Source organism: Nicotiana sylvestris, chromosome 8, assembly GCF_000393655.2.
Source record: "Nicotiana sylvestris chromosome 8, ASM39365v2, whole genome shotgun sequence".
Taxonomy (NCBI): domain Eukaryota; kingdom Viridiplantae; phylum Streptophyta; class Magnoliopsida; order Solanales; family Solanaceae; genus Nicotiana; species Nicotiana sylvestris.
In genome coordinates, this window is record NC_091064.1 from 121,348,598 (window position 1) to 121,363,682 (window position 15,085).

Below are 15,085 nucleotides of genomic sequence, written 5' to 3' on the forward strand. Positions count from 1 at the left end.
CGTAAGACACTCAAATTTAACATGGTCGAAACCCTGCTCAATCTGTCTTTATAACACCAAGATCCATTTGATATATAGGAATTTCTGCACCTTCTATTGGTCCTCATGGCAATAAGGGCTTAACAAAATTAAATTTGTCTGCTCACTTAAAAAAAAATTAAAGTTTAACTAGAGATTTACATTTTTCACTTGTAATAGTTATATTCTAAATCAAAACATTGCCTCACCCAGACTTAGAAAACAGTCAAGTTACTGTGATGGACGTCCCCAGTTTCTTCAGCACATATCATGATATTGACTCAATCCTCGTATTATCCGAACCAAATATACATATTTGATTCAAGCTGAGTCCCAAAGCAGCTATGATTATAGGTAAAATAATGCGATAGTCTAATCAAAGGTCAAACTGCGAATACATACAGAAATGACAATGAAAAGGAACATGCTTGAATGAAGCAAAAATATCAACTAAACCTAGAAAACATGCAACTGTAACACGCAAGTCATAACTAAGCCAAAACCATAATGAAGAGATAAAGGCATATGTTTAGCTTCCTCCGGAAAAGAATTGTTACTAGGACGCTGAGATCTTGAGCCACAAACTCGTGCATTACTTGTGCCCTCGAAAAAACATGTACACTTTCTGCATCGATAGTACAGAAGAAAACATCATAAGATGAGCATAGACAGTCAGCATCCAACAATTTTTCTTTTTTCCTCCCTCCATATCAGTCATACTATCATAGGGAGGAGGAAATCAAATTGCTTGGTTTGGGAAAGCATTCATATACGGGAGGCTCAACAATAAAACAGTAAGCAGAACATAGAAGAAATATGAGGGCTGGTACTCCCCTTCTTTTTTTTCCAAAACAATGACAATGTCCGGCCATGCGCATTTCGACTATTCTACTGGGTACCTGCTACTACCTCCTACCAACACAAGTACCGGGTAACTCTGCCTTAGGCAGATGGAAAGAGATCTTTTTTTCTCTGTTAGAATTGGTCCGATTTTAACATGAGGGCTGGTACTTGGACCGCTAAACTTCCCCGGGAATCAACTTTCAAGATAGTACCCATTTGAATCTTAGGATGTTTTAAGATAACTCTTTTCCCCTAAAGTTGTACAGCATTTTCACTCAGAGTAGTATGGAATAGCTTGTTATCAAGCATAAAAAAGTCTAATCACCAAAATGGTAACAGGTTAATATATACAACTTAAAATCAATTATAGGTTCTGAAAAGGGCTACCAAAAGATACAACCCCCCCCCCCCCCAAAAAAAAAAAAAAAGAGACCCCCAAAACTGACTCTTCATTTAGTCCCTGTACTGGAAAACATGGCAGTTACTTTTATAGGTTGCACCAACTTGTTCAAGAGATGTACATTCTCCAAAGGGGAAGTTCTTAGATATCTAAATCTAGTTGAAAACCTAGAAAATCATCAAAGAAATGGAGATACTCTTTTCTTGATAAACGAAAGTGCAGATAATATCCCGTCCTCCCCTTCCCCAAAAAGACTGCCCTTCAAACAGCACGCAAGAGCTAAAATATGAATTAGAGTACAATTCTCTCTTTCCCTTAGATTTCACCTTTAGGCCACGTAATCATGAAGCTCAAGCCACAAGGCAAACATGAAGCAAACTAGAAAAGCTAAAAGATTTAAAATATGAATTAGCGTACAATTCTCTCTTTCCCTTAGATTTCACCTTTAGGCCACGTAATCATGAAGCTCAAGCCACAAGGCAAACATGAAGAAAACTAGAAAAGCTAAAAAGAGGAACAGGAGAGAAAGAGAACAGCAGATACCAGAAGGCTAGGTGGAAAGAATGCCCTAGTTGATTATCATACAATCAATTAATTAAATGAACCTGACATTAAGAATCTCAATTCTGTAAAACCTCACCTGCAGCACCCACAAGCTAAGCAAAGCTTCCAAGCAGAAGAAGGCAAATCCAATCAAATAAAAGATCTGCAAGAAGAAGAAGAGAAGGACAACACAGGAATCTATCAAAAAGATAAGATCAAACAGCCTGATAAGCTAATACAGGCATTAACACTATATTCTCTTAGGAGTTTTAATTATCTAAAGAAAGCTTTTGATCCACTAAATCTAATAACAAACTAACTGCAACATGCAATGAGAATATCAAAAGACAGTAATTCAAGTAAAAGTCAGTGCAAAAGTTAACTCAGACTCGATCTGTAATGAGAATTGAGGGCTTTTCCCCTTATATCATTTTCACAATAATACTTGGAAGGGCAGTATCTACTACCCAAGAAGGCATTCAAATATTTTGAAGCGCCAAGAAGCATTTAAATTGTTGGAATAAAACAAGCATTCCATCAGTTAGAATAGAACAAGCATTCAGTAAGTTGATACCAAGGCAATCTTTTAATGTATGCTAATTTATATAGTGCCAGCACTCTAGAATAACCATCCTGGTTTTACAACTGAAATTGAAATTTTCATACTGAATGAGTTCCTGTTAGCATAAATGATGAGTAACGTTCATAGAGAGCCACATTTTTGTGCAGGCTCTCTATATTTTATAGACGACGTGTATGCCATTTGTTCACAACATCAATAAATTGTTATATCAAGAGACAGCCGCAATTATAGTACACAAATTCATCATTCAGAATTTTTTAACTTAAAATTACTATTTAATTAAACTGAGAGGGTAACTTATTAGTTAGTTAGTAAACCAAATACTGCCCATGTACTGAATGCATCCAATGGTTTGTGTAAGAACATTGGGGGAGTTCCAAATGCGGCTTTTGTGCTCAATGTATCTACTTGCTCCTCTTCAATTTTTCCCTTCTCTTCTTGCTGAGTAGGAGCCCCCTCTTTCTTTGGGATGTGTTGGAAGATATGCTTCCCCTATCTGTGGAATACATTTTTTTTTTTTTTTGAGAAGGTAACAAATTCCAATATATTGATAAAAGTAGTCCCTAGCACAAAGATTGTGCTAAGGAGTAACAAGTTACAAGACCCAAATTAACAAAAATCAATCTTGTAACGGCTACAAGGAGACAATGAGATCTACTAGAGACTCCTGCCTGTGGGATACTTATTCTTTATTTTTTACCAAGAACGCAGAAACTGAAATTCAGAAAAAGAGCAAATTTGTTTTATCATATATTGGTGAAGCCTTGAACTTTAAGTACTTTAAGGCCTCAAAAATAATACTCTACCTTCTTATCTACTCTTGACACCTAATATTCCTCATGGATTTCATTAATATCACATACCTAAGAAGCAGCTGCATGATGCAAACTTATTTTCATAATACCACCAAGGGATAAGGGTGGGATGGATGGGATCCCTCCACTCTTAATCAGACGTCTTAGGTTCAAGCCTTGAGAATAGAGAAACCCCTAGAAGGGAGCGCTTCCCCCTCATATGCAGCACAAATCTGGATTAGTCGGGCTAATAGATACCGGATACCAGATGGTTATACCACAAACAAACAAAAAAGCCATAATAAATTACAACAGTGGAAGGTGCACTAGTTTGTTTCAAACGTGTCAAAAAATTTGTTAATTCTTTCCACTCATTAAGCAAAGAGCAATAAAGTAAACAAAGAGCAATAAAGAATACACAACTTACCCCAACCAACACATGGTCAGAGAAGACATCAATTGCTGCAAGGATACCCCTAGAATAAAGTAAAAAAGAAAGCAGAAACAATTAGTGAAAATATGGCAATGACAATCCAAGGGAAAATGGAAAACCCCTGATAACAATCCACTTCATTTAACAGGCATCAATATTTCATCGTTCCCTTATTCATGCACAGAAAGAGCATTTTTCACCATTCAAGACCAGCATAGCTCACTCAGTTCATTAAAAAAAATCACATATCAGGGTACAACCAGCACTTTAAGGGGACAATTTGCTTTTATCTGTTTCATATCAATATGGAACAAATATCCTTATAAAAAAAAATCGATATGGTACAAATGCAGGAAAACTGATGCACCAATGAGGGAAACAGTAATCTGTTGGTCACAAAACTGAAGCATGTGCTTTTTATGGTGCATGACACTAGGGGTTTCTTGAGATCTTCAACTCTTCTAGCATCACCCTATGAACCAAAATATTTGAACAAACAAGGAGGAAAAGGTGACAAGGCAACTGCATCCAATTTAGCTGCGAGCACAGTTTCCTAGGATAACGTAGAATTTAAAATATATTTTCACCTAAAAAGTATATCCTTAAAGACTAAAAGGAAATTCTACTATGCTAAAACAGCCTATCAAACTAGCAGCTTCTACAGAACATTTCACTCAACGGTGCAAGATTAATGCACTAAAAATTACAGAAGCAGAACTTACGTTAAGGATTTTCCGTGAAATACAATGGGAGGAGCAATAGCAGCAAGTATGCAAAATCCGATGTGAATCTGCACGTATAGAAACATAAAAGGTTAATTACTAAAAATCAAATCCGGACATAAAATAGGCAGCATCTTTATCACTTTTGTTAGCAGAACGAACCAAGTAGAACATGAAAAACCAGCCAAACTTCAGTGCGCTGTCAGTCCTGCACATCACCACAAGCTCAGAGTAAAAAGTCAGCATCCGGAAATCAAAAAATATGAAAAACAACTGACGGGATATTTTATTAAGGAGATTATGAAAAGATATTGAAACAACACTAGATACCTCATCGCGTTATACAGAGGCCTGTACCACAAAACGTACGAAAGGGGACATCCCATTAAAGCATATATTATAGCCAGGAAAAAAATTTTAACACCTAGATAAAGCAAGAACTAGATAATGTCAGAAGAATTGAACTCGAATTTTTTTTAAACCTTTAAACCAATAAAAGAGAATGACATATAAGCAGCAGCAAAGAGAGAATAAAACTCACCACCACCCCTAATCCAACAGATAGTCACGGCAAGAACATTGAACGCCAGACAAAAGACAATACCTGAAAAAGAATCAGAGCAAATCCAAAGAGGCGATGAAATAGAAGAAAATTCAGATAACACTTGAAAAAAAGAGTAAGGAAAATAGAAAAATATCCACATAGCACTTGAAAGAAAGAGTAACATTTGTGAGAGAGAAGCCAACCGTGCCATAAAGCAGATAGTCATCTATCCCAGTATATTCTTTTCCACTACAGCTATAAACCCTGTCATGTAACAAAAAATCTACTAGTTTCGCTTCAAGCTATTCAAGTTACTCACATTTCAACCTCAAATGTCGAGTCAAGTGAATTAGATGAAGTTGCCAAATAGCTTACTTTTAGGTTCCATATCTATTATCGTTTTGTTATTATTAGTGAAGAAACGGCTTTGCTGAATTTCAATCAAAACTTTGGACAATTGAAACTTCAGAGCTGAACGGTTGTTAAAGTTTGAAAAGATAAAATCAATACTTGCAACTACTTATTTTACGCTGCTTGGATCCCAGAGAGAGGTGTAAACAGAAAGTCTAAAGCCTTTTGACCCTAATCATAAATGGCAGCAGCGACAAAAACAGAAGTACTTTCATTCCATCTGTTTCTCTCATACATTATTTTTAAATTCAGTAAGCAAAATTTTATCAATGATAATGACAAACCAACCAATAAAATGGAGGCTGGTGTATGCAAAAATAGGCCATCCCTTTTACAAAACCAAAAGATCACTTCTATATAAAAGCTAGTCCTTGAATGAGCTAATGAATACTATCATTCTGCTTCTCCCATACACTATATGCTCCGTGGGTTCAGAAAATGAGGCTTGCAAAATAGAGAATGCATGCAACTTAAAGGAGAAAACAAGAAAAATGAAGGAATAGGTAGGGAAAAAAGTTGGAAAGTAGAAGTGAAAGGTTGCTTGCGAGAAAACCAAAATCTATACAGTGATAATCTACGGATAATCTACGATGGGGCACTTCTAAGGAAGGGGCATATACAGTGAAGGCAGGCTACAATAAACTTTGTGCTTTGAATGAAGTTATTGACATGTGGCCTTGGAAGCTAATCTGGAAAACCAAAATGCCTACAAAGGTCTGTTTTGCATGGACGACTCTTAAAGGTGCTATTTTGACACAAGACAATCTTTGTAGGAGGAGCTTCCAGATTGTTAATAGATGCCACATGTGTAAGCTAAACTCAGAATCAATCAATCACCTATTTCTGCATTGCACAATGGCTATTGATCTCTGGCACATGTTCTTCTCAATTTTTGGTATCAGCTGGACACTACCTCAGAACATTAAGGAAGCAGTTGAAAGCAGGAGCTTTTGGAAAGTCAGCAAGGCCATCAAAAGTATCTGGAAAATGGTCCCAGGTTGCATATTTTGGTGTCTTTGGACATAAAGGAATCGAAGATGTTTTGATGGCATTTCAACTCCTATTCACTTTTTGAAAGCTAGATGTCTGGTGTATCTTTTTAGTTGGAGTAATATCTCCCCTGTAAATAATGTTATCCCCTTTCTAGACTTTATTGGCGCAATGAGCCTAGCCTGATGGCCCTTTTTTTGGTTAGCTCCCTATGATTAGAACAGCACATGATGTACTGGAGCTAACATCTCTTCTTTTGTACTAATTGCATCTTCTTGATGCCAGCAATACAACACCTTACTTCATCAAAAAAAAAAAAAAAAAAATCTATCACCTTAACTTCTGCATCCTTCAAAGTTAAGACTGGTGCAGAGTATGGAAAGGAGAGATGTTACAGACTGGTGCATACACTTTGACTTGCAAGTTCGAGGCTTTTTTACAGAATTTTCAATGTCACATAACAGGAGTGTATGCCCCAAATTATAGAATAGAAAGGAAAATAGTATGGAGAGAAATTGGTGCAGTGAAAGGATTGATGAAAGGTCCTTGGGCGGTTTGTGGTGATTTAAATGTTACAAGGTACCCTTCTGAAAAACGGGAATGTTCAAGGAGGTCCAGGGCCATGGTGGAATTCTCGGATTTTGTAGAAGATATGGAGTTGATAGACCTTCGACTTGAAGGAGGCTACTATACTTGGTTCAAAGGGGACAATCATACAACCGCTTCAAGAATTGATAGATTTCTCATTTCAGAAGAATGGGATGAAAGCTTCAGAAACATCAAGCAAACTATCCAACAAAGGCTGATTTCTGACCATTCACCTGTGGCTTTATACTGTGGTGCTTGGGAACAAGCTAAATCATACTTTAAGTTTGAAAATTGGTGGCTGAATGTGGAAGGTTTTGATGACAGAATTAGAGACTGGTGGACATCTTTTGAATTCTCAAGAAAACCAGATTACATTTTAGCTTGCAAGTTAAAAGCGCTCAAGGGCAAGCTAAAAGAATGGAGCAGAAGTTGTGAAGGTAATTTGGGATTGCAAAAATCAAAATTGCTGAGTCAACTCGCAGGTTTTGAGGCAACACAACAACTAAGAGCGCTGACAGAGGAGGAATCAGTGAGGAAAGCAATTACTCTAATGGAGATTGAGGAACAACTAAGAATGAAGAAAGTGCATGGAGACAGAAATCAAGAGCTCTGTGGCTCAAAGAAGGGGACAGGAATACAAATTTTTTCCATCGTACTGCCAATGCACACAAGAGAAACAACATCATTGATCAACTATCGATTCGACATGTAGTCGAGGATCCAGCCAGAATAGAGAACGAGATCATTGAATTCTACAAGGGGTTATACACAGAACCTGAAGAGTGGAGACCAACGGTCAATTTCGAAAATAGCCCAAGAATTTCTGAATCAGAGAGGGAGTCTTTACAGAGTAACTTTGAGGAACAAGAAGTTTTGAGCTGTCTGAAGATGTGTGCAAGTGACAAGGCCCCAGGTCCGGATGGATACACAATGGGTTTTTTCATAAAGTGTTGGGACATTTGAAGGAAGACATCATAGAGGCCTTCAACAACTTCCATTCGCAGGAGATGTTTGAGAAAAGCTTCAATGCAACATATATAGCTTTGATTCCAAAGAAGACAGGTGCGAAAGAATTGAGAGATTTCAGACCGATCAGTCTGATAGGGAGCTTCTACAAACTGCTCTCAAAAGTCTTGACTGAAAGACTTAAGAGGGTGGTAGGGAAAATTGTCGATGCTCAACAAATGGTTTTCATCAAAGGAAGACAAATAATAGATGCAGTGTTGATTGCCAACGAAGCTGTGGATTCAAGAATAAAAAAGAAAGAACCTGAAATCTTATGCAAATTAGATATTGAGAAGGCCTATGATCATGTAAATTGGAGCTTCTTACTCAGAATGCTAGAACAAATGGGTTTTGGGCAGAAATGGAATAGATGGATGAAATTTTGCATATCTATGGTAACATTCTCCATTCTCATAAATGGATCTCCTAAAGGTTTTTTCCATTCACACGGAGGTCTAAGACAAGGTGATCCTTTATCTCCCTTTCTATTCATTATAGCTATGGAAGGATTGAACAACATGATCAAAACGGCTAAAGTCAGTGGATGGGTTAAAGGTTTTGAGGTAAACAGGAGTGGGGCAAACAATCTAAAGATCACACATCTCCAATATGCTGACGATACTCTAGTCTTCTGTGACGCTGAAAAGGAACAACTAAGATTCCTAAGGATCATTTTGGTCTTATTTGAGGGAGTCTCAGGATTACACATCAACCGGAGAAAGAGCAATATTTTCCCCATTAATGAAGTTAACAACATGGAGGAACTGACACAGATATTGGGAGGAGAAGTTGGGTCCCTGCCAACTGTTTACCTTGGGATGCCTCTTGGTGCAAGATCCAAATCAAAAGAGATCTGGAATTCAGTCATAGAAAAGTGTGAGAAGAAGTTGTCAAGATGGAAATCGCAATACCTATCATTGGGGGGAAGGCTAGTTCTAATCAACTCAGTATTAGACTCACTTCCTACTTATATGATGTCTTTGTTCCCAATTCCAGCCGGCATTTTACAGAGATTGGACAAACTACGAAGATCATTCCTTTGGCAAGGTAATAAGGAGAAAAAGGTCTTCCATTTAGTTAAATGGAAGACACTCACAATGGCTAAAAACAAGGTGGTTTAGGAATAAGGAATTTGAAGAATCAAAGCAAGGCTCTTAGAATGAAATGGTTATGGAAGTACTCTCAAGAACCACAATCTTTATAGGGCAAAGTGATAAAAGCTAAGTATGGTGAGGAAAATAACTGGGTGTCAAAAAAAGTCAAAACATCATGTGGAATAAGTGTGTGGAAATCCATCAGAGAATTTTGGCCTATAATGAAGAACCACTCCTCCATTAGAGTGAACAACGGAAGGAACACATCATTCTGGAATGATAACTGGTTAGGACACGGAAGCTTAAAGGAAAGACACCCCGATATGTTTGGTTTAGCACATAACCAGCACAGGACAGTAGCTGATATGAGGAGTCATCAAGGATGGGAAATCGCTCTCAGAAGACAGCTGAATGACTGGGAGATAACAAGATTAGCTGACCTTTACAAAGAGCTGGAAGCATTTAAAGGATTACAGGAAGGGTTTGATTTACTTTGGTGGCAGAGGCACAACAGAGGGGTTTACCGGGTGAAGGATGCATATAAGATTTTGAATCATAATAATCAACAGGTACACCCATGGCCTTGGAAACATATATGGAAAACAAAGATTCCATACATGCTTCACTTGGCTACTAGCAAAGGAGGCGGTATTAACCCGGGATAATCTCATAAAAAGGGGAATTTCACTGTGTTCTAGATGTTTTCTATTTGGGGAAAATGTTGAAACTGTCACCCATTTATTTCTACATTGCAAGATTACAGATCAACTATGGAAAATCTTTATTAGTCTTAGGGGTATTTCATGGTCAATGTCATACAGGCTTAAAGATGTTCTTTATAGCTGGGAAGAAGCTGGAGCTGAAGCAACTAGTAGAGATAGATGGAGGATTGTCCCGGCTTGTATATGGTGAACAGTTTGGAGGGAAAGGAACGCTAGATGTTTTGAAGATAGAAGCAATCCAGTGCAGAAGATCAAACTCAATTGTATTCTTCTTTTTTGTTTTTGGTGTAAACAGATTTACACAGAAGATACATTGACAATCATAGACATACTAGGATCTTGCTAGGTCTCAAATCAGAACATCTACTAATCCTCTTCATGTAAATTTGGTTTTCAGTGCAACTTATGTACTGATGTTTCTAATATATACAATAGTTACCAATTCAAAAAAAAACAAAGGTTGCCTTTATTGCACCATACGAACTAGTAATTCTATTAGCTAAACAAGATATTAGTCTATTACCCACCCACGATTAATTCGTTATCATCATTTAAGAAAAGAATTGCCAATTTTTCCATGGGAAACAAGCAAATTCAATTTCACACAAATGAAAACAGCTAGTCATCAACTTAAGTCTTAAAATACTAGCTCATTCGAGTAAGAGACATTTGCTAGCGTTAAACTTACTAAGTAAGATGAAGCTACTGATGCTCTCAGTATGTGTTTGTTTTTACAGAAACAACATTCGGCTATTAATTTAATAGAGGAATTTATGGTTGAACTTCTGGCTATTAGTAGTCTGAATGGTCTTGGCCCTTGGGACAGGGATCTTAATTTTCTGTTGAAAACCTGAATGAATTCAAGTTTGATCGGTATTCGATTATACAGTTATACTGGTCCTTGTTTCAACAGAAATTAGGCAGAAGCAGACGGGAAAGGAATTTCATTTTTTTGTCATAAGCTTGGACCCAGCGCATAGTGGGAGCTTAGTCAACCGGGCTGCCCCCCCCCCCCCAAACCACTTTTTATTTTTGTCACAAGCTTGGACCGAAAAGCAGATAGTATATTTCCACGTTATATCTTTTAAGCTAAATCCTGAAAAAGAGAAGCAAAGAAACCAATGCACCCTACACATATTGAGCCCAAGGAAAAGCGAAGAGACTGAAGAATTTCATGTGAGATCAAATATTCTGCACTAGTAGGCACAAATTTCTCTAATTATAATCAGATGGTAATTGTGCATGTACGACTACAGATGTCCGAGGACATGGCTCTGGATAGGAAGGGGTGGAGATCGAGTATTAGAGTTGTAGGTTAGGAGAGAGTCGAACGTTTTTTTTTTCCGGGGGCGGGGCTGGCCTGTTGATGTTTCGCTGTGGGTTGTTAGTGGTTTATGTAGTTTCCTCACTATTTCCTATGGTAGTATTGTTGTTTATTGTTATTGCTTTTACATCTATTTTTCTATTTCTTACGATGTTGTTACTATTTTTTTTATCTTCTATTGTTATCATTGATCTATTGTCTATTGTTTATTTTTCTTCCTCTCGAGCCGAGGGCCTTTCGGAAACAGCCTATCTAGGTGTAAGGTATGCGTACACTCTACCCTCCCCAGACCCCACTTGTGGGATTTTATTGGGTTGGTGGTGGTGGTGGTGGTGGTAATTGTGCATGTACTTAATGACAATTGGAGATCAGAGAAACATTTGCAGAATAAAACCTCTTGATATTCAAAGAAAACATTACTATCTAAGAGAAAATAAAACAGAAGTGAAGACACTACCTAACCAACTCGCAAATGCCAAATACTGCAGCTTCCGAGAATGAGCTGGTATTTCATTTGCTATATCATGATGAATAATTGGGAAAAAGGGAGGCCAATTCCTATCATCAGTTGGCACACCAGCTGGATTGAATCATAGAAACACATCATCTGGGCATGCTAAAGAGAGAATAAGCCAATTTAATAACAATCTGAAACTAGCTCAAGTCATTGCTTACCGCCAGCAACAGCATCTTCTCTTCGTTTAATATCCTGTCAAACGGGCAATTAATGAATATCATGCAGAAGCCTCAAACTGAGTTGAAGCAGATATGAACTAGAATAAACTACATAAGTTACGGAACTCAACGCAAAATATTTAGCTAAAAGAGCATTCTGGAAATCATTCATCAGCCTCAAATATAAATCGGGAAAAGTATAGACTAAAATAGCACAAAAGTTGAAGAGGTTGCAGTAAATATTTTAGCCAAAAATCTAGGAACTAAACTTTTAAAAAGAATTTGCACCCTTGCAGCGACAATCAGAAATCAGCAAGAGAAAAATGTAGAAATTCACATTGCAAATGAAAATTTTAATTTTTAGGGAAAAGAAAAAAAGAACAACTCTTTCTCTCCTTTGCAGATCTGCTTCCCAATTTGCTAATTCTTTTTGCTTTTTATTGGAACCCTGAAAGAAAATTCAAAAGAACAGATTCAGAAAAAAACTCTATGTTCTTTACAAAACTGCAAACAAGAGCATATCAACTTCATTACATTCGTAGAATCCAATGGGATGTCAATAGTTGCATCATGCTTTTGACCAAAACCAAGACTACTAGCAATCATTTGAGGAAAGCGTGATTTAGATGCAGGCGCAGAGCCACCATTCTACAAGAAAACACAGATGATAAATGAGGATTTTGCATATTAAGAGCAGAGTCAAAGTAAACAGTGTATAAGAAGTTACAATTTGAATATTATAATATAGCAATAACTGCACTTCAACAGAGCAATTTTAAGTTGATCATAAATTCACTGTAATAGTTCCAGAACTCAGTTTGGCCATTTTGGTAACAATACTCACGACCTTGAAAGATTAGTAGAAAATCCATATAATTCTTGATGAGAGGACAAATCTTGGATTTTAATGGTTCTAGGTATTTCCAGGTCCTATGACATATATGTGGGATTGTGAGTCTAAATAAGGAAGTAAGAAAGAGTTTTCTGAAGGATATGGAAGCCAAGTTCCAACAGGGCAGGGCAGCAAGTGACATTTGATAAAGTGAACCACTTTATGCAACTAACCACATGGGCTACAAAATCTGTTCTAGTTAACGTAAGTAACCTCTTAAGACCTTTAAGGTATTAGCTTATTGACTTGGTATTTTTCTCATAAGTCTGATTGTTTCTTCTTCTTTTTCGATGATGGGTGGTATCTGGCCACCTTGCACATCTCAATTATTCCAACAAGCACCTGCAACTCCTACCAGAAAAGGGAACCGAATATCTCCACCCACCAAGGCTCAAATACACTAAGGTTTCAAGACATGAATGTTTAAAAATTTGTAGCTTTTTTGACTTCCCTCATAACATAGGCGACGACATTGCTTGTATTCACAGTCTTGATGAAGTAATGATAGGTGAATTGGTAGAATTTGAAGAGGGTAAGGCATTGCTCTGAATTTGGAATCAAATAATGTTTGTGTTGCATTAATGGGTAATGGTTTGTTGATACAAGGAAGTTCTGTAAAGCAACAGGAAGAATTGCTCAGACACCCGTGAGCGAGGCCTATTTGGGTCATGTTATAAACGCCCTAGCTAAACCCACATCATAGATACCTTCTTATTAATGTATACACATACTCATTTTATATATCAAAAAAGAATATACATATATATAGAGAGAGAGATCATAGATCCCTTGCCAGCTATTTAGCAAAACTGGTTCCACAAAGAAAAAGAGACTGATCTTTCATTGCTTATTTTCCTCTCTTTTTTACAATAAAGATAAATTTTTAAATGTTTAAACTGCGCCCTTTTGTTCTTAAATAACTTGGTAAACCATAACTCATATTATTGTGTATTGTCATTGTTTTTCCTACCTCCATTTTCCTTAAATGTGTGAAAAGGAATGCACTATACCTAAACATAATAATTCAAACAGAAACAACCTTCATTTAATAGTCGTCATCAAGGACCAGAAACTGTGTATAAAACAGGTAATGTCCAAATTTCTTTTACAACAGAGTCCAATTTCAAACATATCCCAACCTTTAATAGTGTAATTTGTATTTTGTTAAACGGGACGAAGAATCAGTCTTTTGATCCTCCTCGAGCCTACTCTAGACTTTCAAAGTACGACTCTAATATAGTTGGTGCAGACGCACACCCACTAAGAAAGCTAAATAAAAGAAATTTCCAAGTAGAAAATCAGCTAAAGTTTTATTTATTCTCATATTCAAATCGCGAGAACAAATAGCTGGGGTGATTCCTTCTCCTATGTCTAAATCTTAGTAGGCGGAATTAGCTGCTAGTTGTGCTAGTGGGAGCGGGTAACCAGGTGCAAGATAGTTGAGGTGGGAGCAGGCTGGCCCAAACAAAAAAAAAATTAATTTCACTAAAATACTACTCCTACTATAACTTTACCACACCGACAAACCAATCTTAAACACCAAAATGTACCTAAAAATGTTACTATAATTTTCTAAATTCCTTTAGAATAACAAAAATAAATGCTAAATTCCTTAACAAACTTCCACGATTAGAGTAGTCAAATCTAGATCAAACAACTCATTCTAAATACCACAAAAATAGCCGATAAAAAATCACAAAAATCGACAAAATGGATAACGCAGAAGATAATTTGTAAAAAGCTAGATCTAAGAAATGCACCCATTTCATAATTAAATAAAATTTAAAATTAAAAAAAAAAAGAATAAAAGTGCATTGAGAAAAAGGCGGTAACTGAAAAAGGATTGACTTCAGGCTCCTCTTCGTCAAACGGATTCGGATCGTTTCCTCTACTCATTTTTCTCTCTCTTCTTCAACTTTACGACAAGAAAATTTGCAGAGAATTTTGAAGTATCAAAGTGAAAATTATAGCAGAATTTATGGACGGATTTGTGTATATATATTGGAGAGATATAAAGCAAAGGTGACTGAAGTAAGTATCACATTCTGTTCTGGTACGACATCTAAATTGCTCTTTTGTAACGCGGGATATTGAATTGAGAGTTGAATTATATATTTGCCCACCAGAGGGTGTGAAATCACCGGCTAATGCCACTTCATAAGCGGTAGGTTGTTCTGGTGCAGTCCTTGTTTATGAGAAGAATTTGGTCTTGCTATATTATACTGACACGTGGAACTGATGTGAAAGATCGAACGGTGAACTGACTGGAGGCTTAATTTGTCTTAGTGTGGATGTTGTGTATAGTTGATTTTGCTTTCGTTTTGCTGCTTTGCAACGCATCTGGATATGATCTGTAATTACGATTTTATCCTTCACCGAAAGGCAGGTCTCATGTCTTCAATGGATATAATGGGGATGGGAATTTTTAGGTGTATTTTAGTCCTAGCTGTTCATTTTGTCTGTTTCCTTATTCATAGTTTTCAAAGATTTCACTACACTTAATA

At 36.9% G+C, this 15,085-nt stretch overlaps 1 protein-coding gene across 2 annotated transcripts; it reads right to left on the reverse strand.

The window, feature by feature from the left end:
- Positions 1-289: 289 nt before the first annotated feature.
- On the reverse strand, positions 290-14,724 carry LOC104244282 (secretory carrier-associated membrane protein 4-like). Of its 2 annotated transcripts, XM_009799673.2 has the most exons (12): positions 14,415-14,724; positions 12,224-12,337; positions 12,075-12,137; positions 11,690-11,723; positions 11,472-11,594; positions 4,878-4,940; positions 4,667-4,760; positions 4,499-4,544; positions 4,337-4,404; positions 3,609-3,657; positions 1,902-1,967; positions 290-643 (listed from the first exon to the last, which is right to left on the reverse strand). In XM_009799673.2, exons 1-12 carry the CDS (start codon positions 14,475-14,477, stop codon positions 611-613), a joined length of 816 nt encoding a protein of 271 aa, XP_009797975.1. In that variant the 5' UTR covers positions 14,478-14,724; the 3' UTR covers positions 290-610. The 2 variants fall into 2 exon arrangements, with proteins under 2 accessions (XP_009797975.1, XP_009797982.1); XM_009799680.2 differs by lacking the exons at positions 290-643; positions 1,902-1,967 and adding an exon at positions 2,672-2,883 and having other exon boundaries at positions 14,415-14,665.
- Between the last annotated feature and the right edge of the window lie 361 nt (positions 14,725-15,085).

Excerpts from the sequence above, each read along its gene's own strand:
- LOC104244282 (XM_009799673.2), bottom strand. The coding sequence starts at position 14,477 with ATGAGTAGAGGAAACGATCCGAATCCGTTTGACGAAGAGGAGCCTGAA. Across the intron at positions 11,724-12,074 it reads ATCTGCAAAGGAGAGAAAGA|GATATTAAACGAAGAGAAGA; the intron begins GTTGTTCTTTTT and ends CCCGTTTGACAG. Across the intron at positions 3,658-4,336 it reads TTTCACGGAAAATCCTTAAC|GGGTATCCTTGCAGCAATTG; the intron begins GTAAGTTCTGCT and ends ACTTTATTCTAG.